The 24,952-nt window shown below is 40.3% G+C and overlaps 1 protein-coding gene across 5 annotated transcripts in view; it reads left to right on the forward strand.

The window, feature by feature from the left end:
- Nucleotides 1-24,952, forward strand: part of GMDS (GDP-mannose 4,6-dehydratase) — a 418,193-nt gene that overhangs the window by 327,226 nt on the left and 66,015 nt on the right. For all 5 annotated transcript variants that reach the window (XM_066187065.1, XM_066187072.1, XM_066187111.1 and 2 more), the window contains exons 8-9: nucleotides 7,598-7,716; nucleotides 16,994-17,090. In XM_066187065.1, the coding sequence (XP_066043162.1) occupies nucleotides 7,598-7,716; nucleotides 16,994-17,090 (216 nt within the window). The remainder of the gene's footprint in view (nucleotides 1-7,597; nucleotides 7,717-16,993; nucleotides 17,091-24,952) is intronic.

A 24,952-nucleotide genomic window follows, 5' to 3' on the forward strand; every position in this document is an offset into this window, starting at 1 on the left:
ACAGAAGGAAAAAAAAAAGGAGTCTAGTTTTTGATAACACAATGAGAACTTTGTGTTCACCCAAGGTCCATGTGAGAAACACCATGTTGCGTTAACAGGGAAGGTTGACCTTTAAGGTTTATCTGGATTATAATTCTTGTGGTTTTTATTAATAGAACTGCCTACTAAAGTTTCACGAGTCCTCCCTGAGATCTGTAAAACAATTGGTCTATCTACTTACGAGAGAGAAGTTAGACAGTATTTCCCAGTATTTCCTACAGATGTGAGGGCTTTTGTTTCAGAAGACATTGATACTGTTTTCATTTGAGATGGTCCACAAAGATTATCAGGAATTTTATTATCTTAGTAACTTTATAATTGTTGGATTATTATATTTCAATGTATCAACTATACTCTTTCAACCTGAAAGAAAAAGTCATAGACCTGAACACAGTTCTGCTCTGAGCAAGTTCACCTCTAGAGCCAAACCATAGGATTTGACTGAATCAGCAAGCATGCTTCAAATTGCTTCTGTGGAAATTTCTCAACTGTAACTTCAAAAAATTCTGAGAAAGTTTATAAAATTAGTCCCTATCTCATCCTGGGAGACTTGCTGTTTGTTTACTTTCCTGGGATTCTTAAGGTAAATTTTCCATTGTTTCTTATCAAATGATGGGCTTTTTCTCTCACAGGAAAATGTTTTCATCTCAAATCTGTTCTCATTTATATTTTTTGTGTCGGCAAAGTCTATGGTTTGCAAATGGCACTCTTCTGAATGGAAGCAGCTGCCATGTCATAAGTACTCAATGTCTCCTCTGTGTGAACAGAAAAGGCACAGCTGAAGGAAAAACTTTGTGCGCAGACTTTGGAGTCCTTATGTTCAGCATTACATAGTTAAGGAAGAAGCATATCAAAATGTATTTAAACTGATGAGATCTGATAGATACTTAAATGGTGTTCAGAAGGATTTTTCCATGAATGAAAGTTCCTTGAGCAACAGATCTTGCACCAATGCTGTGATTTTTTGGTAATCTGAGAAAACAGGATAATGACTCTTTAGAGGGAAGGAAGAGGCAAGTGTCTTGCCCTTCTTGGGAAGTACCTCTTCTGCTGGAGGTTTTGAGAAAGGGTTGAGCATGTAAAAAGTCACCAATTGCAATGATAGACAATGACTTTACCCTGAACTTATGTTTGCCTTTCAAATACAAGCTGTGACAGCCCAGTAAGGTTCTTACTTATTGGGTGTGCACCCTTGCTTTTTAAGTAGCTGAGCAAGAAGGGTTACAATTTAGGGGGAAAAAAAAACATAGTAGTATATTGATTGTGCATACTCCCATATTCCTGCTGTCACTGGCTTCTTAGGAGTATCAGCATGCCTGGCAGCACATCCCTGTGGTTTTCTTTGGCAAGAGCCTCCCTGCCGTGCTTGCCTTGACCTATAACATTGTCAGAAACAAGTACTAAACCAATAGTCATTACTCTAGACTGAAGTCCCATTGTGGCAGGGAGCATGGGATCATGCCCAACAGTTTTGTATGTTGGCTGTCAGGCAGAGGCAGCTTACAGTTTACTCCGATCACAACACTTCTGTGCTGCACTTCAGCTTCACTGTTGTTTTTCAGCCATATGTGCTGTGCCCCTGTTGTTTGCAAAACGTGTAAGTCGATTTTTTTCCCCTGTGCTGTGTATTATATGTAAGTCTCACTGTGTCTTTATTTAATCTCCTTGTATAACACACTCTGATGCCTACCGGGTACACCCAGGACACACCTACTCTTTTAACAGTCCCAGAAGTCAATCAGATGTGGGTGACTCAGCCCTCAGTGTGGCACCTTTTCTTCCTTCTCTGCCCCTCCAAAAGTGAGTAAATAGATAAACTGGGAGTCGGTTTGGGTTCAGAGCTCTGAGTCAATGTCCCGTCTCACTTTTCTGAGGCACATCATCAATTGTGGTCAGTTCTGTAGCAGCTTGAGAAACCACAGCCAGTCAGCTGGGTTGTGTCAGGAGGAGCTGGGTGGTGGCATCTGGAACTGCTCCGCATCCCAGGCAGTCAGGAAGTGCGTGGGCATGACATCTCCACACGTCGCTCAGCACAGGAGATGCCAAGCAGCCTCTGTCAATGCCAGTGCAGTTGAGCTGGGACAATGCAGAGAGGGAGGTGGTACAATAGCCCTGTCTTTTGTGGCACAAATGGAACTGTTCCTCATGATGCACACAGGAACAGCCATCATGCCAGGCCTTTGTGCTTGCCATATGGGGAGAAGGCTCTCCTTTGCTCCCACATCCCTGTAAAGGCTCATCATGCTTTGGCCCAAAATGCTCAATTCTCCTTCTCAGCAGTGACCCCAGCAGGATAGCTATGTTTGGGATCACTAGAGTACCATATCCAACCCATTTAATGCTTCTGCCCACTTCTAGACAATAGAGTGTGGAATACCATAAAGATAGAATTTCTATAAATGGTGATAATGTACTGTTGGGTCTCTCCAGGTGGTGATGTTTTCTGACTTAGTCAGAAATTGCTCCCTGATTGTTGACAGCCTTGAGGTAACCCATTCCTTCCGCAGTGATAAGTAGGTAGAGCTAGACATTCACCAGCCTCTGCTTCTTTGCCTCTGAAACTCACAGACAATGCACCATGCATCAGGCTGTAACTATCTGTTCCATCTCCTAAAGTAACCATTACTGATTTGCTTTGATTTTTTTTTCTCCATGTGTGGCAAATACAAAGTCAGAATTGCTCTGCATAACACCTAGAAATATGTACAAAAGTGTTTTTTTCTACAGAATAGGTCTTGGCAAAAACTGCTATGTGGCAGTGCAGGCCAATAGTAATTAGTACCAACAGGAACATTTCCTATTTATCCCACTTTGGGACCTGCTCAGTCATATCTTGTTTGGGTCTTGAATTGGATGAGACACAGGAAAAGGCTTTATACTTATTCTTTTGAATAAAAATGTCTTTTATTTCTAGAGCAGAAATCATTAGCTGTACTTTAAAATCTTAAAAAGTTGGATTTATTTTTGCTCTCGAATAGGAAGATACCTGATTATGAGCCCATTTTAACTATACATAGTGTGAGAGCAGACAGTGAAACAGAAGTCTCAGATATATGGAGTTAAACATAACCTCAACTACTGGGTCTTTGTTATCCATGGATGACAGCCCAGTTAATAAATGTTTTCTTACTGGGATGCTAGACTGGAAGTTAATGGTGAAACGCGTCTACAACATACTCTAGATTCTTAAGACAAGCAGACACATCACAACCATAGTGGCAGTGGCATGCACAAAATGTATCTGTACGGGCGTTGTGTTCATCAAACTTGGGTCTTCCCGCTTACTAGCCCAGGTGCAAACACTACATAAGCAAAGAAGTTTGGGCAGGGATAAGACTGGTTCATGTTTTGGACATGTTGCTTGAAAATGCTGCTTACTACTGGCAGGGGTTTATATAGAGAAAAGGGTAGAGGGGAAAGATGAAAGCAGAAATATTTTGGCAGAGGCTGGAGTTCAGGCATGCAGAACAGATATCCTAGTCCACATAATCATAAAAGTGTGTCTCCTTGCTAGACTAGCTACATATCTCCTGTTAGGTTTCTGTCTTTAAAAGTAAATGACATAGAAGTGCCTTTAGACTTTGTGACTCGCTAGACCAGAGCCAAAAAAGAATTCAAATATGAAAAATATGTTTTGTCACTTTTGCCGTTAATGGAAGAGTCTTACTCAAAGAGAGTCAAAGCCTGAATTGTTTCCATGGTAGTTTTCTCCTCCTGTTCAACATCTACCCAACCCATATTTTGTTATCTGTACTGAGCAAAAAATTAGGGAGAGGGTGGCAGAACTGAACACAAGTAATTTCTTTACTTGATGTCAGCCCATCCAGAAAAGCCTTTACAAAGAAATACAGGAAAATCCACAATTCTTAGTTCCTGCACCAGAAAAATTCCTAAAATATATGACCTTGTGATGGTTAAAAGATAGCCAAGAGCCAAAGCTGGGCAATGTTTTTATCCCAGTTCAGCCATGTCATGGGTCATGTGGTTCAGCATGTGAACAGGAAGGTGAGAATGGGTGAACTTTTGCCTCAGTTGTGCAGTCCATCAGAGAATAAATGGAGCAAATCACTCTGCAGCTGGATCAGGAGGTGAACGGCTGAATACCTCTCACACAGAGGCCTTTGTGTTCTGGACATGATCTAGCATTATGATGGGACCCACTAATCTGAGGCTTTGTAGCAATTACTAACCCATTATCACGCTAGAACATGAGATCATTTATCTTCTAATTCAGAGTGTCACCTGTTCTTCATTTGCCAGTCAATAACCATTAATTACTTTCAGTGGAAATTTAAACAAAGCTTTTCCCCTCTGTTAAAACCAGTAAGCCATTCAGTAATGACAAATAAACCTGGTGCTGTATCACCCCTTTTCCTCTCATTCTCAGCCTCGAGTCTGGTACAATATGGTTTCTTTAAGGAAATGCCTAGAAATCCATAGGTCAAGGAGCTTTATTAGTCTGATGTGAGGAGAATCACATTCCTGGCACTTGATGTAGGGAAATGATATAGCTACTGCCTGTACATGGATGTCTTATTGGTTGTCGTGGGCTGCACCTGAGGAAATATAATTTTGACTGTGGGACTTGTTTGGTGTTTTTTCTTTCTTCTGGCTTGCCTTGGCATTTTTTTGCAGACTGTTCATGCAGACCCATTCAAAGCAACAGCATTTGGTCACCTTCCTTCCTCAAAGCTAAAATTCTGCCATCACTTACTTTGTAATTTTAGCGTGTTAATTTTTTTCATACCTGATTGGATTGGGGTAACTCTGAGTGCCAATAATTGTGAATGCCAGAAAAAATACAAGAACCCACAGTGAGAGATTCTCAAGTAACCATTAATCTAAACATTCTTTCCTGGTAGGATTTGAAGCAAAAATCATTTTTAGCAACTCTGTCTGCATTGTTTGATCATTTCTAAGTTGATCATGTTGAAATTTACTGCAGTTTAAATCGCATTGCTAAGATAGTGATTGCTTGCTTTTTGAAATGGTAGACAAAAGTTGATAAATCCAAATGCATAAAATCTCATTGGGCCCACTGTCAAAGGCTGATTTTCTGTAGTATTTTGCAGCTGGGGTGTGTAGGGTGTGTTTCAGAGTAAAGAGAAACTTTCAACTCTATTTCATATTAATACGAAAAGTAAAGCTTAAATATTTGAAATGCTCTCTAAATTGTTGATGTCTTGACATAAGTGCCTGCACTGAAACTGTGTAAAAGAAATTACAATACTGAGGTGTTTAAAAGTGGAGGGGTGGCAAAAAAAATTGTAGGGAGTCTGATCCTGCTTCTGCTTAGACATATTAATATTACTTTACCAACGGTCATAATAAATAGCAGGTGCTTATGCTAATTGCATATTCATTCAACGAATGTAGCATTTTTGGGTAAGGGGGGTTTTTACCGATAAATGAGGTTTTGTTTTTACATCTCTCTCCAATGTAACTGACACTACAGTGTCAAGGCAAGAAAAGGAGTTCATTTATGTGCAGCAAACATCCACCAAAGTTGGGAGGAGAGCCACTGCCCATGACTGACTGATTGTCTAATGTTGGAAATCCTTATTTGCCCAAATAGTGCCCTCTCATACAAGGAAGCATATGACTCCTTAAGGAAGCTAGACTGCTTAAGGAAGCCTGAAGGTTTGTGAAGTCAGGGACTAGGCTGCGAGAACCAAAACTATTAACCACTTATTTTAGATATTCCTGTTACCTTTCTGTGCAGCTGCGGCTACTGTGAATCTTGCAAGCTTGCCCAGTCATGAAGAACCAGGAGCTGGTGATTTATGGTGACCTCTCAAATCAGCAGGGAAACCCCAGTGTTCCAAAAAAGCTCATGTAAGAGATACAAGTTAAGACATCTCCTCCCCACAAGATGAGTTTCATCAGCCAGTTGGGGATTTCTGCGTCATTGGCTAGGATGTTCAACCCTGGCAAGGAAAAATAAAGTTGCTGCCATTGTCCTGCCCAGCAGGTCATCTCCCTAAAGCACAATTTATAATTTATGTCAAGGACTTACACAGCAGTTGCCCAAACCCGAGCCTTCCATGCACGTTCAAGAAGTAGAAAGCTTCAAAAGGAACATGTTAATAAAATCTTGTCAAAACTTTGGAAGATGCATAAAATAATAACTGTAAAGAAAAATGGCTCGTACCTAGAACCACTTAAGTGGAATGTATTGCCTTGTTATGCAGGACACTGATTTATTGAGAATAGAGAGGAAAAATTGAATATTTCAGGTGGTATTTACCAAGAGAAACTGAGCTATCCCAAAGCTTTTATTAATCTGATTTGCAGAGTATCCACTACCATCAAGGGACCTACTAAAGTTGTTTTCTTTAAAGCTGATGTGAAGAGGTCAATGCAAATAGCATCATGGATTACAATGTGAGAGGATAACAGTCCTTTTTACCATATGGAGTGAGAGTTGAATTATTTTGTTTCCCTCTTCTGGTTATTAATTAAACGAGGATCATGCCATACAGGTATTCCCTTTTCCTTTCCAGAGGAAATGAAGCATTTGCATCATTTTGATGGATCTAAAGTAATAATTAATCTGTACAACTACAGCTCCTATGCAGTCAAACAGTCCAGTCACTAGAGCACTGCCTTGCACATCAGAAAATTGAAATGTACCTGTGGTGATATCTCAGACAAGTCACGCATGTCTTTGAATACCTCTTTTCCATCTGCTTTCCAGCTTTCATGCTGACTTGGCCAGCCAGCCCTCTGAGATGGAGCCCACCCATCATTACTTGTTTGTGGGAGAGGACTCTGTGAAAGACTGCTGTGGGAATTAAAAGCTGGTCCTATGAAATGCAAACATGTTGACAATCCGATAAAGTTTTGCTTCAAAAGATAATACAAAACTCTTGCTGCACTAACAGTCCTCTGAAACTGATGTTAATGGTTGTGTCACTTTTCCACCAGGGTTTTCTCTGTTTCTGTGTCAAAAGTTTCTTCTACAGTACTTTAATATGTAACATTCAATGTATATTCAGCAGAGACACTGGATTAACTTGGTTAAATAACTTTTTAAACACTTACTCTTCATTAAAATCTCATCTCAGACAAAACAAATGTGGCAGAAGAAACAGCCAGAAGGATCCGTATTTTCATACTTCAGTGTGTTTGATATCATTGTGTAGCAGACAGACAACAGCACTCTGGACTGAAATATTACAAAATTTTGCTCTTTTCCCCATATCAATGTCAGTTCATGCAGTGCTTTAAACAAGAGAATCCATGCTCATGAGCACTAAACCAAATCTCAGTTCAAAAGTAAACATATTAAAGTCTCCCCTGCAGAAACTCCCACTGTGAAACAAATTGAAAATCAAATACAGCATTGTTTTCTGTAATAAGAAATAATTGAACTCTTTTCAGAGTTGCACTGAACTGGTTAATAGCCACTGTGTAAAGAGGGTGCTAATTTCCCCAGCTTGGGGTATTTGTGTGTATGTGTAGTTACTTCCAAATCAAAAATGTGGTAAGACAGTATCATGTACAAAAGAGGCCACTTACATGTGCACTGAATCTGACTTTGTTTATCTTTCTGCAGGCCATGTGGTTGATGTTGCAGACGGATGAGCCTGAGGACTTTGTCATAGCCACTGGGGAGGTCCACAGTGTCCGTGAGTTTGTGGAGAAGTCATTTAAGCACATTGGGAAAACCATCGTGTAAGTATGAGGATGAGAGAGTAGCCACAGGTTGAACATTTCTAGCCTCTCACATTTGCTGTGGCAGAACAGAGTATTTGTTGTCTACATTCCTTTTTTTTCCTCCCTCACTTTCTGCTTGTAACATATGAGCCCTTCCATGAATGAATGACTGCCACAGCAGATATGTCTAGTGTTGCCCCCTAGATCATAGGTTAAAAAGGTAGATGGGTTAATCTTAATTTTTTTATCAAAGTCTTAATTCTTTTTTTCTCCCTGTCTTGGGGCAAGGAAGTCCCTCCAAAGATGCTAGTAACCAGGGTGCTGATCATCACCTTCCTGCAAGAGGGGCTTTTCTACCCAATTCTCCAGTTCATGCCCCAGATCCCCACAGTGCTGTCCCCATCCTCTGCGATCTGAAGATGTGACACCTACCAGCCCTGTTCTTTCCAGGTGTCAGCCCATCAGCCACACTACAAGGCTTATGTAGCAAACCCCTCTACATTCCTGTCAGCTCTTCTCCTACTAAGCTGTAGAAATGTTGAGCAGTGGGTGCAGAATGTTTACAATGCATATTCCACATAGTTTGATTGAAAATACAAAATTCCTTCCCAAGGCCGTATAATAAAACCAGGATGGCTTGGTGAGCGCTTTCTGTAATTTATATTTTTATTGTTTATTATTTTTTCAATTTCCCTCCTTCTGTATCTTCTGTGGGCCCCATGCATCAACATACCAATCTCAGCTGGAAAAGGGAGAGGAAAGCCACAGGCTCTTCCATGACGCTAGCGCCAGGGCTGTTCCTCAGGCCATCAAAGTCACTTGTGCAGCTGGTGAACTTTTGACAGGGCCAATAAGTTTTACTTGGGAACAAAAACTTGACAAATTCAATAAATATGCAGAAGTGCACAGATATATACAATATTATTTGAACAGCCAGTGGGTGGCTGGGGAGGTAATAACATTTTCTCCTCAATGAGTTTTTAGTCTGGTTTCAATTTTTGGCATCAACTTCCAGAAAAAGAAATTCTGATGAGGGAGAGAGAGACCGTATAAATAGTATTTTTAACCCAAAAGCTCAGTTTGGGGAATAAGCTTCTCTCCATATTTTTCTTTCAATCATTTCTTGATTGCAAGAGGTCCCTGTAATGACACATTGTCCCATATACCTTAACAGTAGTGAGGTTTGAGAGGCCAAAGGGGAGATAATAGGAACTCTAATAATTGGCTTTTCTTTCTCAATTTTTGTTCTCTTTTAGTTGTTTTGTTTCTTTTGTTTGTAAGCTAATTCTACCTAGTAAGAATGGATAGGAAAATGCTGCAGATTCAACTGCTCCATATGTTTAAGAATTCTAGTGATTATGAGAAATACGATGTCCCTGGCTAATATTATTTGTCAAAGCAACAATGGATGTTTGGTGAACAATTTTTTCAACTTTTTAATTTTGATTACCTTGATTACATACTATTAGAGGCTGACATGTAAAAGTCAGTACCTAGCTGAATGTCTTTATTCGCAGATGTTCCCCACATCACAGTTTCTTTTGATGTCACTACATTTATCCCTTAGTTGAAAACTGAACTCCCTGCTTTGGTGTTGGTCTAAGAAGTCTCAGGATTTCCCAAGAGTGACAAATCAGCCTGTGTTTTTCAGACAGCAAATTAAGTCCTCGAGAAAACCTAAAGAAAACAACAAAGCCAGAAATAAAAGTGAAAGTACTTCTATTAATAGCTTTTGTTCTAGAGGGGATATTAAAGGATTACTTTAGATTTAGTTGTTTCTAACACTCAAAACTTTGTGTCCTGTTTAATTTTTTTACTCACATATGGCTCCATATGGTAGACTGTGTATCATTTATGTTGATGTTTAATGCAGTCAGTATTTGGATTGAACCAGTCACAATCTGGTCTCTCAGAAAAACTTCACAGTATAACTCCAAATGTGAAGTAGAGCAGGTGTTTTGTGTGTTCGAAGGCATAGTTGCCTTTTTTTATTACTAATCAATAACAGTAATTTGCAAAAATTGTATAAGAACTCACATGACACCTAGTGACATGGATTTCTAGGAACGTAAATTGCTTTAGAAATGGGGGCTTGGGTGTCTAGTCTGAAGAGTGTAGTGGCTCTTCCGAAGCTTTTCTTTCCCGTGAATAAATTTTTAATTCCTTAAGCCATTTACAGGTGATATATAAATAACTATACATATGGGGACTCAGGTGATATTTTAAGTGCTAGTGATAATTTTGTTGCTGATCATTTTGGCAGTGGCGTAACCCTGAACATTTTGCATGTTGCCTGTTCAGATACACCAGCCATTCTTTCCCCCTGCTCCCAAGCTGAGAATAACATCAGAACTCACCCACTACTCATCCTGTAGCCATTCCTCATCTTTCAAATTGCTAGATGTAAATATTTTACTAGATGTAAAATATTCCTCAGGATTTGGGAAGTTTTGTTAAGAGTCTCCATAGTTTTTCCAGGTGTCAGCCTGACCCATGCTTTTGCAGCACACGCATGCACTCCTTGGCCAGCCTGTCTGGTAACCTCTGTCTGGCAACCTTTGTTTGAAAGCCCCAGTGACTACTCTCACCTCCTCCAGTTTGAATATATCTCCTTCAGAGAGTAGCCTGGCAGAAAAATCCTCCCTTTCAGCGTTGTGAGACCCCACTGGTGAGTCCCATTTATCTGTTACTTCATGATTTATGAGGCACCTAAAACCAGTGCAACAGAGTGTAATGGCTAAACAAGTTGCCACAAGGATGACTGCTTTCTTCCTATTACTGTTCCTCAAAGTTTGGCTGAGTTATCTGAGGTTTCTGGGGGTGTTTTGCAGGATTGCAGGTATTCTGAAATTTTTCAACCTCAAAAACTTACCTGGGAGATTTCCAGCAGCCTTTTCCACTACTATAAGCAATGGCAGAGCTTCCCAGTATTGCCATACAACCTTGCCTTTCAGAATTGATGAAATGATAGAGAAAATGTCCAGGATCATGGCAAACAAAAGTTGGCAGAGCTCATACTACATCTGAGAAAACTGGGCATATGTGCAGGGGCTCTTACCCATCCCTACTTTGTGCTTTGTCAGGGGAAGTTGCAAATGTAAAATTTCCACTGTCATATCATGATACTGCAGGAGAAAACAGGAAAAAAGGGATCCTGGCTGCCTCATCAACCAACTAAAAATATTGATTTAATTTTTAGGTTTTTTGTCTTTCTAGCAATTCACATTAATTTATACAGCTGAAAATCCAGGACAGCCTAAAAAGTCTTTCCAAGAACATAACATAATATTCTGTCCTAGCCAGTCATTAGCACATGTCAGGACTAGGTCCTCTAGCCAAAACAAGAGAGAGAGAAACTTTACTACATTTTTGTAACTAATGAAATCTACAGCTGCAATAAGACTGCTTCTCTCTCCGAAATGGACTGTGAAGTGTTCGTGGAAGTTTATCTACTTTGCGTGGCTTTTTTCCTCTTATATTTCTTTTTCAAGGGAGAAATTTCAAATTATATTTATATAGTCCTCTGAATCATTCAAATTCAGTCCTTTGTACTAACAGGAAAGCCTCAGAGCTACAAATATTTTTCCCCTGTAAGGATCACTTTTTTTTTTTCTTTTACTTTCCCTTCTGCCTATTACTAATTAAGTAGTACTTGGGGAAAACACTTCCCGCCTACAATTTGAGCTACAGCAGGGTAAACGAAACAGGCAAACGCTTGTCTTGACTAATTTTCTGCCATTAATCTTATTAAATGGGAACAGGATTGCAAAGATAGCCTGAAAGCACTACAGCACTCAGAGTTCCTTGCAGACTGTTACAAAGACTCCCGTCTGCAAATGTGGAAAATAAGGAGGGGAAAAAAAAAAAAAACACATAAAAAGAAAAAAACCTGTTCAAGCTGCAGAAAGATTTATTGTGGTTTTTATTAATTAAAAAATGCATGCACGTTTGTTACAGAAATATTCATTGCTTCCAGGATCAGAATTAATTCAGAAAAAAATGAATATTTTACTCTTTTACTCTAGTCATTTGGTTCTACATACAAATTTTATCTCAACTAACACGCTAGTTGGTCTTCTAAAAGATCAGCCTAAAGCAGGGAAGTTTTCAGATAAGCTATAAGGTCTCCTGAGGTGAACTCCTGTGGCCTCCTCAGTAGCAGTGAAGGTTGAACTGAGATTGAACCAAGGGAGAAGAGTTTTTCTGGCTTGTTTGTTGAGGGGTTTTTGTTTGTTTATTTGTTTCTTTTTATCTTAAAATGGAAGGCTGGGTTACAGAAACACATGAGATTTGAAGGATTGCTGTAAGAATGGAAAGCATGTGGGACGTGGAGGAGGAGCCATCAGTAATCATCAGTAAAACAGCTGCTATTTCCAGATCTGGCTTTTGCCCACCAAAAATTGCTGGCTGGCCAGTGTTGTGTGTTGTATTTAAAAAAGAAAAGAAAATTAGAAGCTTTCAGGTGAAGAGGAAGAGAACAGAATCTCATACAGCAACTGGAGGCATTTTAAAGAGAGGAGATTGAAAGGAACCCAGCCATGTCACTGAAGAATGATGGCCAGGGTGAACCTTCACAAAAAAAAAAGTCCTTACTTAGGTCTGCACCTGTCTTGTTAACATTCTCAAAACAGTGTATGTATTTCAGGGGGCATTTCACCCGCCTCAACTGGAGAATTAATTCTTTCAGCTGAGCAGGCCCTAATTACTTTCTTATTGATACAAGGTTTTATCTGCAGGCAGAGACAATAACTGTTTCGGAATTGAAATTAAGGCTTGGAGAGTATAATATCCTAATTATCGGACTACATAAGATGTATGAGAGTTTCTCCAATAGAAATACTAGGTAAGAATGAAATATGGTGTTTCATGGGAAATTCCACATATACCACCCTGAAATTAAATTATTTGTCACAAATGCAATTTGGAAAAAAAACTGATTTCAGGTTAGGTGGACTTCTTTGGGTTTTTTCGTAACCTCCATTTTAAGAAAGAATAACTTATGGTAGAATTTTTAAGCCATTCTGAAAGAAAGAAATAAACCATTCTGAAAATGTAAAAGCCTCTCTTTTAGCTAATATTAATATAATTTTGTATCAAGCTGACACTAATGGAACTTACTTGAAACTAAAACTTTTCTTTCTATAATGCCTTGATTTTCATGGAAGCATTAGTATTCTTTCAGAAAACATTTTCTTCCCAACACCAACTTTCACAAATTGGAGTAAAGGGACAGAGCTTCAAAAGCTTTCCAATGAACTGGAAAGAAAAAGAAAAAATTAAAAAAAAAAAAAAAAAAAATAGGGAGCCTAGCATGTATTCTTTTTTATCATCTTGTTATATGGGGAGATGCAATTAAAATTTTAAAATCTGAGCTTGACAATGCTTGGACTATTGGACAAGTAAAAAAAATGAAACACTGAATACCTGATTCATCAGAGCTTTTGAAAAAAAAATTAAATACATTCCTTTATGGTAGCATTCTTTTGATTAAGCACAAGGTCGTGGTTAAGCAATCCTTGTATCTATGACTATTTTGATGTATCAGAGCTGCTGGCAAGGTTGGTGGTTGAGTTGGTCACAATGGAACATACGAAGAGTCATATTTAAAGTTTCTCTACAAAAGATTATTTGCAAAAGATATTAATGGTCTGTTATATGGTGTCAGTTTTGCTGTTTATAATGTGCCAGGACAGAATGAAGTGCTTTGGCTTAATTTTGTGTGTAGCAGAAATCAAGCCACAGATCTGAGAAATCTGCACAAATGGTCTATCATATTAGCTGTGGAGGAAAGGAAAAATCCTCATACAATTTTATTTTTATTTAATTTACTGTTCAGTTCAATTGTGAAAATATTTTCTATTGCAATTTATTTCATTATAAAGGTGATCATGATAGTTTTATTTTTCATAAAGAAGCTGAGCAGCTGTAGCCTCTAGTGGTTTAGAATATTTTTTTTTTAAAATGCTATTGGTTCTGTTTCTATGTAAAGATCAAGCAGGGAGATGAAATGCATATACATGTTCAGTTTATCTCTGCTTCTGTGAAACTTTTCATTTTTATTTGATTTCTTCACCACCCCAAAAATATATATACTTTGACTTGTTTCCTCCTAAATTACAGCTGGACCATTTGGTCCATTGCAGTGCTATTCCCACCCCTTCTCACTTATCCTGGCCCCCCTGTTTCCTTCCCTGCCCACCTCACACCCTAACACATGGGTACCCCAGCTTTTCACCCTCATAAAATCTTCTGTACCTGTGGGAGTTTTCATCGCTTGAAGCTTGCTCTCTGACTGAATAGTTACAGGAAATGAAAAATAATTTGAAACTAAAAATATTAAAAAGTCAAAGAAGCATTCACCAACACTGCTAATAAGTATTGTAACAATAGTGATATGTTAGCCTTAAATTAAATTAAATCCATCCCACTGTAAATCCAGAGTTTAAAAGCTCTTGATGTGAAGAACTTTTTGAGCAAGTAAACCGTCTCATGCATTTGAATCTTAGTTTTATGGGAAATTGTGAGGTCACTGATAGCAGTGGAATCCACCAGGGCTGACCATCGACTATCACCCCGAGCACCCCCAAAGCACCCATCTCCATCAGCCAGGCACTCAGCACAGAAGTGTAGATGCAAAGTGCATCAAACCGGCTTTGTCAGGAGCAGTTCCATGGTCTCTCCCATCCTTCTGCAGGTGCAGAACATGCTGGCAACACGGCTGAGGCCATCAGCTGTGAAAGGAGACCCATCCCTTGTTTCAGTGGGAGGGTGAAGCTCCACACACAGCATGGGGTAGGCAGTGGCCTCACTGCAGAGGCTCCTTGTCTGCAGGAGCAGGCATTCTGTGCACAGCCTGCCCCAGGCCAGCAGGTGCCTGCTGGGAGCTCTGGACGTTGGCACCAGCTGGACTTGGGCGGAATCCACTCCCCATCCTCTATAAATTCAGCCTAGCCCTGATGAGCCAAACTTTCTCCAGTCAGGGATCCTTTTTGGTTCCCCCAAGTTACACAAGGCTGTTTTCGTGCCTGTGTGGGCATCTGCCCTGCGGAGCAGAAAGCTGAGTAGTCTTTGTGGCTGGAGCTAGCTGAAACCACAGCACAACAGCAGGGTTCCCCCTGCCCCTTCCACCATGCTTGTGCTTCTGTATAATTTGGCATAGCATTTTCCAGTTAACAATTTTGACTGCAATTTGACTATAAATTAAGGATGGTTTTGGTTGGTTTTTTTTTCTCTTGCCTTGTGGTTTGAGGGAGAGGGGAGGGAGAGTTGGTTGGCAAAATGGATGTCTTGGTCCTGGTGTCAGACTGGCCCCCTCACAGTCACTTTTATCAGCTGTATGGTGATCCCAGCTGTGAGCACCGAGGTGCCAGGAGTAATTAGAAGCGCAGCTATCAAATGTTACTTTGTTCACAATGAGAAACACTTTTTTTTTTTTCCTCCTTGTGAACTTTTCACATTACTGGGCTGAACAAAATGGGTGGAGATTTCTTCTTAAGCTGTTTCTATTGTTATATAACTTTGATAGTGACATTAAGTGAGTCTTTACTGGCTCGGCTGAGCCTTCTGGAGCCTTTTGGGTGTTAAATGGGGTTCTCTGTTCAGTGACCTCCAACAACAGCTGACGTCTCCTGATCTAAGCGCTTCCTGTTGTTTTACTGGTGACGGTTAGTTTTCTATTAAGCTCATTTGAGTCCTGCACATTTTTACCCTCTGCCCTTTAAAGGGAGGGACTAATGTTAGTTTTGGCTTCTGAATGAAAACTTTGCAGTTCATGCTCACAACAGAGCAACTGAAAAAAAAAAAAAAAAGAAGAAAATTTAAATTATAAATCATCTTTAGCATCATAGCATGCCCATTAACAGCTGACTTCACTGTCACTATTATCTGTAGGAAATTATTTCAATGTGAACTGTTCCCAGTATCAAGCATCCTACGGGCTTTGCTAGCCATTCGAAAGTCATGAGTCGTGCTTAAAAACTTGTGAGATTTAAAACCTTGAAATAATGCAAATTTGGTATTTCCTTTTGCCTTTCAGTGTTTCAGCCTTCGTGGGTACACAGAGGTCACATTTTCAGACTTTTCTCCTTATCCCTCAGGGCTAGAAACTCAAAAATGAAGGCTGAGATTGTCAAAGAATTAAATTTGTCTAGGAGCTTGAGGGGGCAGGGGAACAAGGAGAAATCATATCTGTGACAAAATCCCAAGTGCTGGGAGAAAAACCAGTAAGTGGGAGGCTAGGGGTACTTTTCTTTCCTTGCTGGTGACTGAGGCTAAATGGTCTAAATCACAGTGCTGATTCAATTTATACAGATTTTACTTAAACATTAAAAAAACCTAGAGGATTTCATCATCACATTTTTAAGCCAAGCTGTTTCGGAGCCCCATGGTATATACTTAAAAGCAAAAAGAGGATAGAATTTCAGCCATAACTCCGAATTTTGTATATTCAGTGGATGAAGTTTGAGGCACCGATGTACGTTCCCACGTGTGCCATCTGAAGCATTTATTTGGAGTGGGCCCATTGTCCCCAGGCTTCCAGGCTGCAGCCTGACCTCCCCAAAGGCAGAGCTAGTCACCCAGCAAACCATTCCTCTTCTGCTGCTCCTGAAACCAGGACAGTCTCTAAGAAAATACTTCACAGCACAACCAGATCACTAAATTACAGCAAATTGCAGGCTGTTCAACACATATGAAACTAATTTGGACGAAGGGAGCTGGCTTTCAGCTCACAGGTAGCAAGAAGAGTTTACAATACGTGTATGTGGAGTGCGAGGTAGGACTGAAAACCCAAGAACTGTTGTTTTTTTTTTCCTACTTAAGCACAAATTAAATTATTCAGCTTAATGCTATTCAAACAGAGCTTCACATCTATAAAATTAACAGATTAAAGAGTTCCTGAAAGTATTGGCCAAAATGCAAGAATTAAAAAAAAAAAATTAACAAAATAGCTTTGAACCAATCCACAAATTAAAAACCTCACTGTCATATTTATTTGCAGATACACAAGACATTCTGAAATCAGGGCATTTTATTTTCCCTTAGCATTATGTGTTTAATTTGGAAGTCCTGCCTTTTAGACCTTCCACCGAATCAAAAACCAAAACAAAGAGACTTCAAAAGTCATTGTTACTCTATTCAAGTCTAAACTCTCCCTTTGTTCCTTTAGCTAATGAGTTTATACTGTTCTGCAGGGAGAATTGACACCAGCCTCAAGTAAATGAAAGCAGGCCAAATGTTGGTAAGATCAGAGCACTAAAGCAATTATGGGTTGATTAAATGTTTATCTTCTTTACAGGTGGGAAGGGAAGAATGAAAATGAAGTGGGACGGTGCAAGGAGACTGGCAAGATTCATGTGACAGTCAATCACAAGTACTACAGGCCAACTGAAGTGGTAAGAAAATGCCCTCTCTTAGCTTTGCAAATGAATAATCCAATCACTCAGCCAATAAATCGCTGCATTTGGCCAGCAGTCTGTGAAAACGGCTTAATTGCACTCCCGCTGCCAGCTTTTAGAGCTCTAAATTAGCCTGCTTGTTGGCCCCTCGAAGCCAGCTACCTGGGAAGAAACAAGGAGCAGGCGGGAGGAGGGGGTGGCCCTCACAGAGACACTGCTCCTCTTTGGTCACCCTCCCTGAGTGGGACAGGCAGTGCTGAGGGGGCTAAAACATCATATGGGAAACAAGACAGAGCATAAATCAGCTCCTTGTGAAAGGGAATATGGTCATCTCTCATCCAGCTGCAAGCAGGGAAACCAGAGGAAGGTGGGCACTGTTGGGCTTGATTATAAAGCACCACCTTCTGTGTTTCATGGTAGTGTTTCCAGTCCAGCTTACGTCTTTGTGAGTGCTGCAAAATGCTGGTTTAGATGTGCTCGTGTGCTTTGCAGAGTCCTGCTCAGCAAATGCTCATTTGCAAAACACATCTTTACTCCCAGGAATGCCTCAGTGAAATCTACCAGGGGTGCTAAGCCAGCACATGATGCTGACAGGACCAAGTAGCTAACACCTGTGTTCCAATCACCTAATGAGCATTTCCCTCTGGGAAAGGGAAAAAAAACCAACAGTATTTCCAGATCAGGCAGGATGGTGGCAATGCACAGAGATGGTACAGGATGAAGCCTGGTTTCTGGACAAGAGGGAACAGTAGCCCCAATTGTGCTATGTGGGAGTGGGTGTTCCCAGAAGAGGATTTCTCCTCTCCTGGGGAAAGTGACACAAGCCCCAGTGGCTGCTGACCCAGCATCATCTTCCAATGTGTCCATCCATTCAGAAGAGCTGTGTGATTCAAGCAAGGGGGAGACAAGAGCGCCTTTGTGTTGTTGACACAGATTGCAGGGTGGGAGTGGGGGGCTGCATGTTTGTAAGTGGGCATGGGTTCTAAAACTAAAATTCAGAGGGGAACAGAGACTTTCATGTTACGTTTAAAAGGGCTGGACTTGCCTACAGAATCAAATGCTAGGAAGTCGTTAAGAGCTGTCTGTCATTCTGTGCCGTGGTAAGGTGTCAGGATGATAAGGAGGACAGAGACAAAAGGACTTGCCAAACAGGAAAAGGACACTTGACCCAACAAGTCTGTGCTTTGTGAGACCCACTTTCCTGGTTTGTCATACCTCTTACTAACAAGTACATATTCACTCCTCAAAATTCATGATTAGTACATAGATCTTTGGTATGCCTTGCTGCAGTTTCACCTTACTCAAGTGCTCAGATGTTTTCTGTTGAAATAGTGCTGCCCATGGTCTTCCTCCTCTCTGTCTCTATTGGTCTCCCTCTGGAAACACGGTTTCTGGATTTTAAATTCAGTTCATTATTCTTACTGGTTTGGGACAGTGCATAAGCACACATCCCTCAGGAATATTCTAGTGGCTCCATACATGAGAATAGGGAGTAATTCAAATACGGAGTGGAATGTGGGCTTGAAATAGGACTGTGTATAACCACAATAGATGTCTGATGTTTATCTGAAATTACCTGGTTCCTCATAGGTAACCCTTGAATCTTCCATCTTCCCGTACCCCCATCTTCCCTTGCTTTCATCTTCCCTTGCTTTCAATGCAGTCCTGACTTGGTTCCTGTGGAACCCAGGAAGGCTGTGAAGCTGCTTCGGCATGACCAAGGTAGTAGCACAAAATGAAGTAGCTTTGTCTTAAAGAGTAGGCAGAGGAACTGTGAGGGAACTCCTCTATGAAGAAATGTGATATCCTTTTTTTGCAATCAATTTCCTTTTTAGATCATCTCAGGATGGATACGCAGAATCACTTTCTCCTTTTTTAAAATTTGATTTCCATTCCTTGTCAAAGGCAGCAAACTACTGTTTGTTTTATTCAGGGAGTCACATCTGTGCAATTCAAAATACTAGACCAAAACCCAATCCATCACAAGAATGCAAGGAAGAGCAATGAAACAACTAAAATGGACTGACAACGAGTGTCTCCTGCTGCCACTTGTACCAATAATGCTGAAGGCAAGAAAGTCTCAGGTTGAGATTTTGGGAGGAGGCTTAGCCAGTTCAGTTAACAGAAATTCTGCTGTTGAATCACAGTTGACACAGAAAATCTGATGCTCAGACTTTCATGTCTTATTTGGAAACATTTCTCTCTGTCTGTCTGTGTGTCTGTTTCTCTAAAACTTAACATGGCATTCTGGAAATTGAAAATAAACATAATTTAATCTTGTGTACAGTCAGTTCTGACAGTGCCAATACATTCATTTGAAAACACATTTGTTTTCTTCAGTTAGTGATCCCTGGGGTCAAGGCCTCTCATTGAAAAGCTTAGCTGTACTGAAGAAGAAACCTTGAAATGTGAGACAGTCTTCTGGTCAAACTAAGTAGACCCTTTGAATGCCTTGGCTCTAAATCTCTTCACTCTGCTTTTGACTGCTGTGGGGCCCCTTGATATTTACTGGCCTTGGGAATTGTTCCTGCTAATGCTTCTAATGCCTGTCTCTCTCCTTCCTTCCTTGTGTCTTGCCAAAAGCAAACCTATCAGTATCACTTCTTTCAGCCTTTATCGAATTCCTATCAGTATATTCTCTGACCCTTTTTTAAATGTTTTTGGAGGCTAACTGGCTGCAAGGATTAGGGAAAAATTTTGTTTGGTGCTTTCTTAAAATCAACAGTTTTCACAGGAGCTTCATGGCAAGTTTGCTTTCTATACTGAACTTGATACGCTATGAAAGATGCTTTCAGTTATTTTGCGAGCTTTTTAAGCACATGGCTAGAAAAGTCATACTTTATATTCACCTTCTGCTCTAGGCATGTAAAGATCACTTTCCAGTACAGTTTATTCACCTGTGAAATGTAGGTACCTCAGAAATTATCTCACTAGTCTTTTCTACTTGCAATCAGAATGTTCATATTGTACATAGGCAACTTATTGTGAACTTGGATTTAAATAATCTATTCAGCATTCACAAAAATAATGTTAAAATAATTTTAAATTTCTTTCAAAAGTTAAAACTGAAATTCAATGACCTGCCTCGGTGAGTTAGAAACAAGAAGCCCTACAGCACATGATGTCGTAAGCATCAGGCCTCTCAACCCTAGAAATTGGGTAACTTTTACAGAGTTTTATAGAGGTCTGTCTTTAATTTTTTTATCTTTCAGCAGGAAAATTACTACTAATTTGTATGCATGAATTTTCCCCCAAGAATTGCACAATTGCTTCTAATTAAATTTTGCCCATTAAGGTGTTTGAGTTAAAGTACTTATATTATTTTTGCATGGCAGATACTAAGCTAACAGTTTCATAGGAGCTTGCTTCATTTCGTAGCATTTTCCTGCAACAGTGAAGGTTAACTCCAGGTCTCAATGGTCTGTCTTGTCATCACAGAACTTAGATGTATATATCTCTTAGTTAGGAGTTGATGTCACTGTTTGAAAGAAGAAAACAAAAGAAGCCTTTCAACCATGTGTAGATGTTGTTTTTTCTCTGAATCTAATATTCTGCATGTGTTACAGAGAATTCTTCCCCTTTTCTCCCACCTGTTTCTGCAGTTGTCCTGCAGCTTGCCTGGTATAGAAACTGCAGATTGAATCCATGCATCACATTTGTTATGGGCTGGCATGGCTGTTACTCTGAGGATATGCATACATCATCAATGCAAATTTCCTTCCTTTAAGCAAGCCTGGAAACTCTGTCACAATGTGATGCTAATATTTAAGCAGTCATCTGGCCTCTTATTATTCTTCTTCAAAGCAAAAAGGGCATACTAATTTACTAACTTCTTCCTTTTGCTATATGTCTTAAGCAATTTTTCTCCCAGTTCTTTCTAGCACTGATATAAATGAAATATATATATGTATATATGAAAAAGAAAAATATATATATATATATGATACATATACGATCTCTCAAGTCTTATGTGTGTCACTTATACTAAATTTTGCATTTTTGCTTGACTGTATTTGGCCTCAGTTACCCTTTTTCCTCCTTGGAATTAAGCCGGACGGCTTTAAATTTCAGTCTCTTCAGATGTTTTTTAAAAATTCAGCTCTGTGTTTCCCATGTTTCATAGGATTCCAGTAAAAATTCCTCAGGGCATATCACATTCTCCCAAAGTCAGCTTTCTTAAAGTCAAAAACATTTCTGAACTCCTCTAAGTGTTCCTGCCCTAAAGAGTATTTAGAGTCTAATGAAACCATGATCACAAACCCCTGAATGCCCCACACTTCCACTTTAGTTTTCATACAAGCTTCATTTCCTACTCTTAAGTTCAGAGCTGCCTGTGACTGTAAACTGTTCAGATATCTGCATGAGGAAACATGTGCTTCCCTTCCTCAAGGATCTTTTTACTCATCAATGTCAATATGTGGCCTTTATTAATACTCATGAAAATGAAATGGGAGCATTCAAGGAAGAATAATCTTCAGATTATTTTCCTGTCTATTTTCCTCTAGCAGTCAGGTAAAGAAGTTGTGAACTATCATAAAATTGGCAGTCTTCTCTTATCTGTTTTCTTTCCTCCTTGTTCTGAAAATGTATGTCAACATCTGAAAACTATTGCCTCTGTTGTCCTGAATTCTCCTCCAAGCTGACTTTGCTTCTGTCTCAGCCAAAATGTTTATATTGTTCCTTACTTTAATCTCAACATTATCTCTGCATTGCTTTGCCATCCTCTTCCTTTTATTTGTCCCTCCTGCTAATAAAACCTGCAGTAGATTGTTTGTTTGTTTTAGTTAAGGCCTTACACATCAGTCATTTCAGAAGTATCTTTGAAAATATACATGTCAAACTCAGCCAAGTAAAATAATGATTAGTAGTAACTTGTCTCTATAGCATCTAAGAGGCACTTAACATATTTTAAATATTTCTCAGCAAGCATGTGAAAAAGGGTTTGTAAAAAAATAGCATCATTGCGTTTCTGCCTCTGAAACGTGTATGGCAGAGCAGACAGACTGCACGGCTCGAGTGATACCATTATAAGCAGTGGCAAAGTTGGGGGAGAACCTGATGACATTGTGTTCTGCTGTCATTCCTAGGGGATGCAGCTGTCCTTGAGCAGGTAGCTTTCCACTTTTATCTCATCCTGATTGTGTTCATCGTGGTTCTTCCTTAGAAGAAGGGAAGATCATTATTGCTATCAAGTTTTCCTCTCAGTATGTCACCAAACTGGAGAAGCTTTAGCTGCCTCATGTCCAGTCTTGCTCTGTGTCTTGTTTAATCCTCTTAACAGACTCTTAGCAGGAGCCCTAGCTTACCTCCTTTCTAGTGGGAACAGATACCTAGTATGTGCCTCTCCAGCCCTCCCACACAAATTCTGACTTTTTGCTTCATAATGAGCTCAGTATTAGACTGGCACATCCAGTAAAGGAATCCCTCTGGACACCACTGCTCATACACTGTGCTTTACACTTGGCGTCATCCTGCTCCTCCTCTGCTGTGCCTCTAACAAAACATTTCTCTGGCAGCTTCTACAGCTGCCTCTGTTGCCCTTCTTCCTTCACCACCTCTTTCCTTGCTGTCATTCCTGAGGTTTTGAAACCAGCTGTGTGTCATCTGTGACCTTCACATCTTCACTGATCTTCCTGAGACACTGTGAGTCTGCTTTCCCATCCCCTAATGCCACAACCATCTGACAAGACTAGCCAGAGGAAGAGGGTGTCCTTACCTCCTGGGGTCCAGGTTGGAGTCCTTTTGCACCTTGGGTGTTACACCATATGTTCATCTACAAGACGAGTAGTTTTTATTTGGAGGTGTTCAGACTGGCTGAAGAAATCTCTGACTGATTTTGGGCTATGCAATTTTCCATTCTGGGTGGGTAAAGAGATTGCAACCCCATTGAAAAGCTGGTGTGTAAAGATAAAGCTGTCATCCAGGCAGAAGGGTTGGCAGTTTTGATTCATTACTCATTTTTCTAAATGCTGTTGACACATAGCAATTAGTGGCAATCTTGGATGTGACAGATCTGGGCTCAACTCCTGAAAACAGATTTTTAAATTAAACTTAGGTGACTGGAGGATTAAGGCTGAGGGAGAGGTGAATGAGGATAGAAGGCTGTCTACTTCCTTAATTAGACACTACCTGATTCAGCCAGGCATCCAAGCAAGTGCTTCACTTCAAGGGCATGAATAGTTAATAGGGACAGTTTCCATCCTAGTCGCCAAGAGTGTCCTTACATGCATTGCTGCATCTTAATATCAAGGAGAGCAATTTATCTGCAATGGGAATTGAGAAGGCCAGCCCAAACATTGTAGGAGCTCAAGAGGGGCCAGCTGATTGTTCTCATTTGCCTGCCCCATTGTACAGTGCCTGGGAGCAGAGATGCTGAAATAGCTCAAGACACTTTCTTTAGTCAGGTTCTCTTAGCGTAGCTTTACAGGCAAGAAAGAATTATACCAAGTTCATGCAGTTTGTAATTTTAATCAACTGCTCCAGTCCGTAATTTTTTGCCTTCCTGGCACTGGGGTGTCTTACTGCCACCTCTTCACTTATTCATGTTTATTCATGCACAGAAAGTCTCTTTTTATCTCACCTCTTATCCCCTTCCCTCCCCCTTCTCTTGGCCTGCCATTTGGCCTTCTCCTCCCCCTTGTTATCTCTCTGTTGTCTCACCCTCATCTGGACCCTTGTTTTCTTATCACTGCCTGTCCTATGCCTGTCCCATACAAACACTTCAGCAGATGTGGTGGGAAATGCAAAGCCTCTGAAGGGAAGTCATGAGGGTGGGAGAGAGCCTGGGAGCAGGGAAAAGCCATGACAGAAGTCCAGGCTCAGGCAGCACCAAGACACACTTGTCACAACTGCAAAGTGTTCCCTCCTACCAGCAGCCTCCACCACCTACAGCCTATTCCCCATTTTCTATGAGAGATCAGACATTCGAAAGAGCCAAATGGTGGTTCAGATACATTGGAGTTTCCAGTGAGAGTGGCAGAGTGCCTCAGCACAAATCTGTTCCCATCGTGGTTTTCCAAAGACCTTGGTGTCAGAGGTGCTTGAGGTCACTTACACACCTGATTACTGTTCAGATTTAAAAGTGGGAGCGTGTCTGAAGATCTGTCTCTCTTTCAGATGCTGTTTATTTTATTTTACAATGGGTTTTAAAAAGTCAAGCAGTATGTTAACAATACTGTTCTCATTTTGACTGCATTTCCCACATCATTGTAACCTTTTTTTTTGAGTGTGCTGTGCCAATTCAACCCTTGCAAAGGTTTTAGAATGGTAGCAGAGAATAGTAAATGACATGATTTATATGAAAATAAAAATGGCTTTTGAATACAGAGGATATGAGATAGAGGTAAGGTTTCCTTCAGCAAATCTGAAATTAAGGGCTAGTCTCATGTCTAATTTCTCCAGCCTTAGCCAGAGCTTGCTTGCCTTCCGCTGTTTGTATTTTATTTTATGAGTGAGTGGGCGTACAAAGGAAGATGACAGCCCCAGAATGTTCATGTGTTTCATCTGAGAAGCCATGAGATGGTTGTAGTGTTGGCAATAGCAGTTTCTGCTGGGTTTGGGTCAGCAGAGGCCTTGACATCAGCCTTTTCAGCATGGAGTCCTCCAGTCAAGGGTTTGCTGGAGAAATAGGTCTCTCCAGCCTGGGGGTATGCCATGGCACTTAATAGTTTTCTTCTTTAAAGGTTGTACTTCAAGCCACTGATTCTCAAAATCCTGTGCCACCTCTTGCAAAATATTTATCATTGTTACTTTGGTGCTGCTGGAGGTGTTATGGGAATGACTGCAGTTGTTCCCTCTGAGGGGCAGTCCGGGGCAGTGTGAAAGGGCTACTTGGACCAGGTTAGGAGAAATGCATAAAG

The sequence above is a fragment of the Chamaea fasciata genome, unplaced genomic scaffold, assembly GCF_029207755.1.
Source record: "Chamaea fasciata isolate MVZ Bird 193981 ecotype frontalis unplaced genomic scaffold, bChaFas1.0.hap1 SCAF_1, whole genome shotgun sequence".
NCBI classification, from domain to species: Eukaryota; Metazoa; Chordata; class Aves; order Passeriformes; family Sylviidae; genus Chamaea; species Chamaea fasciata.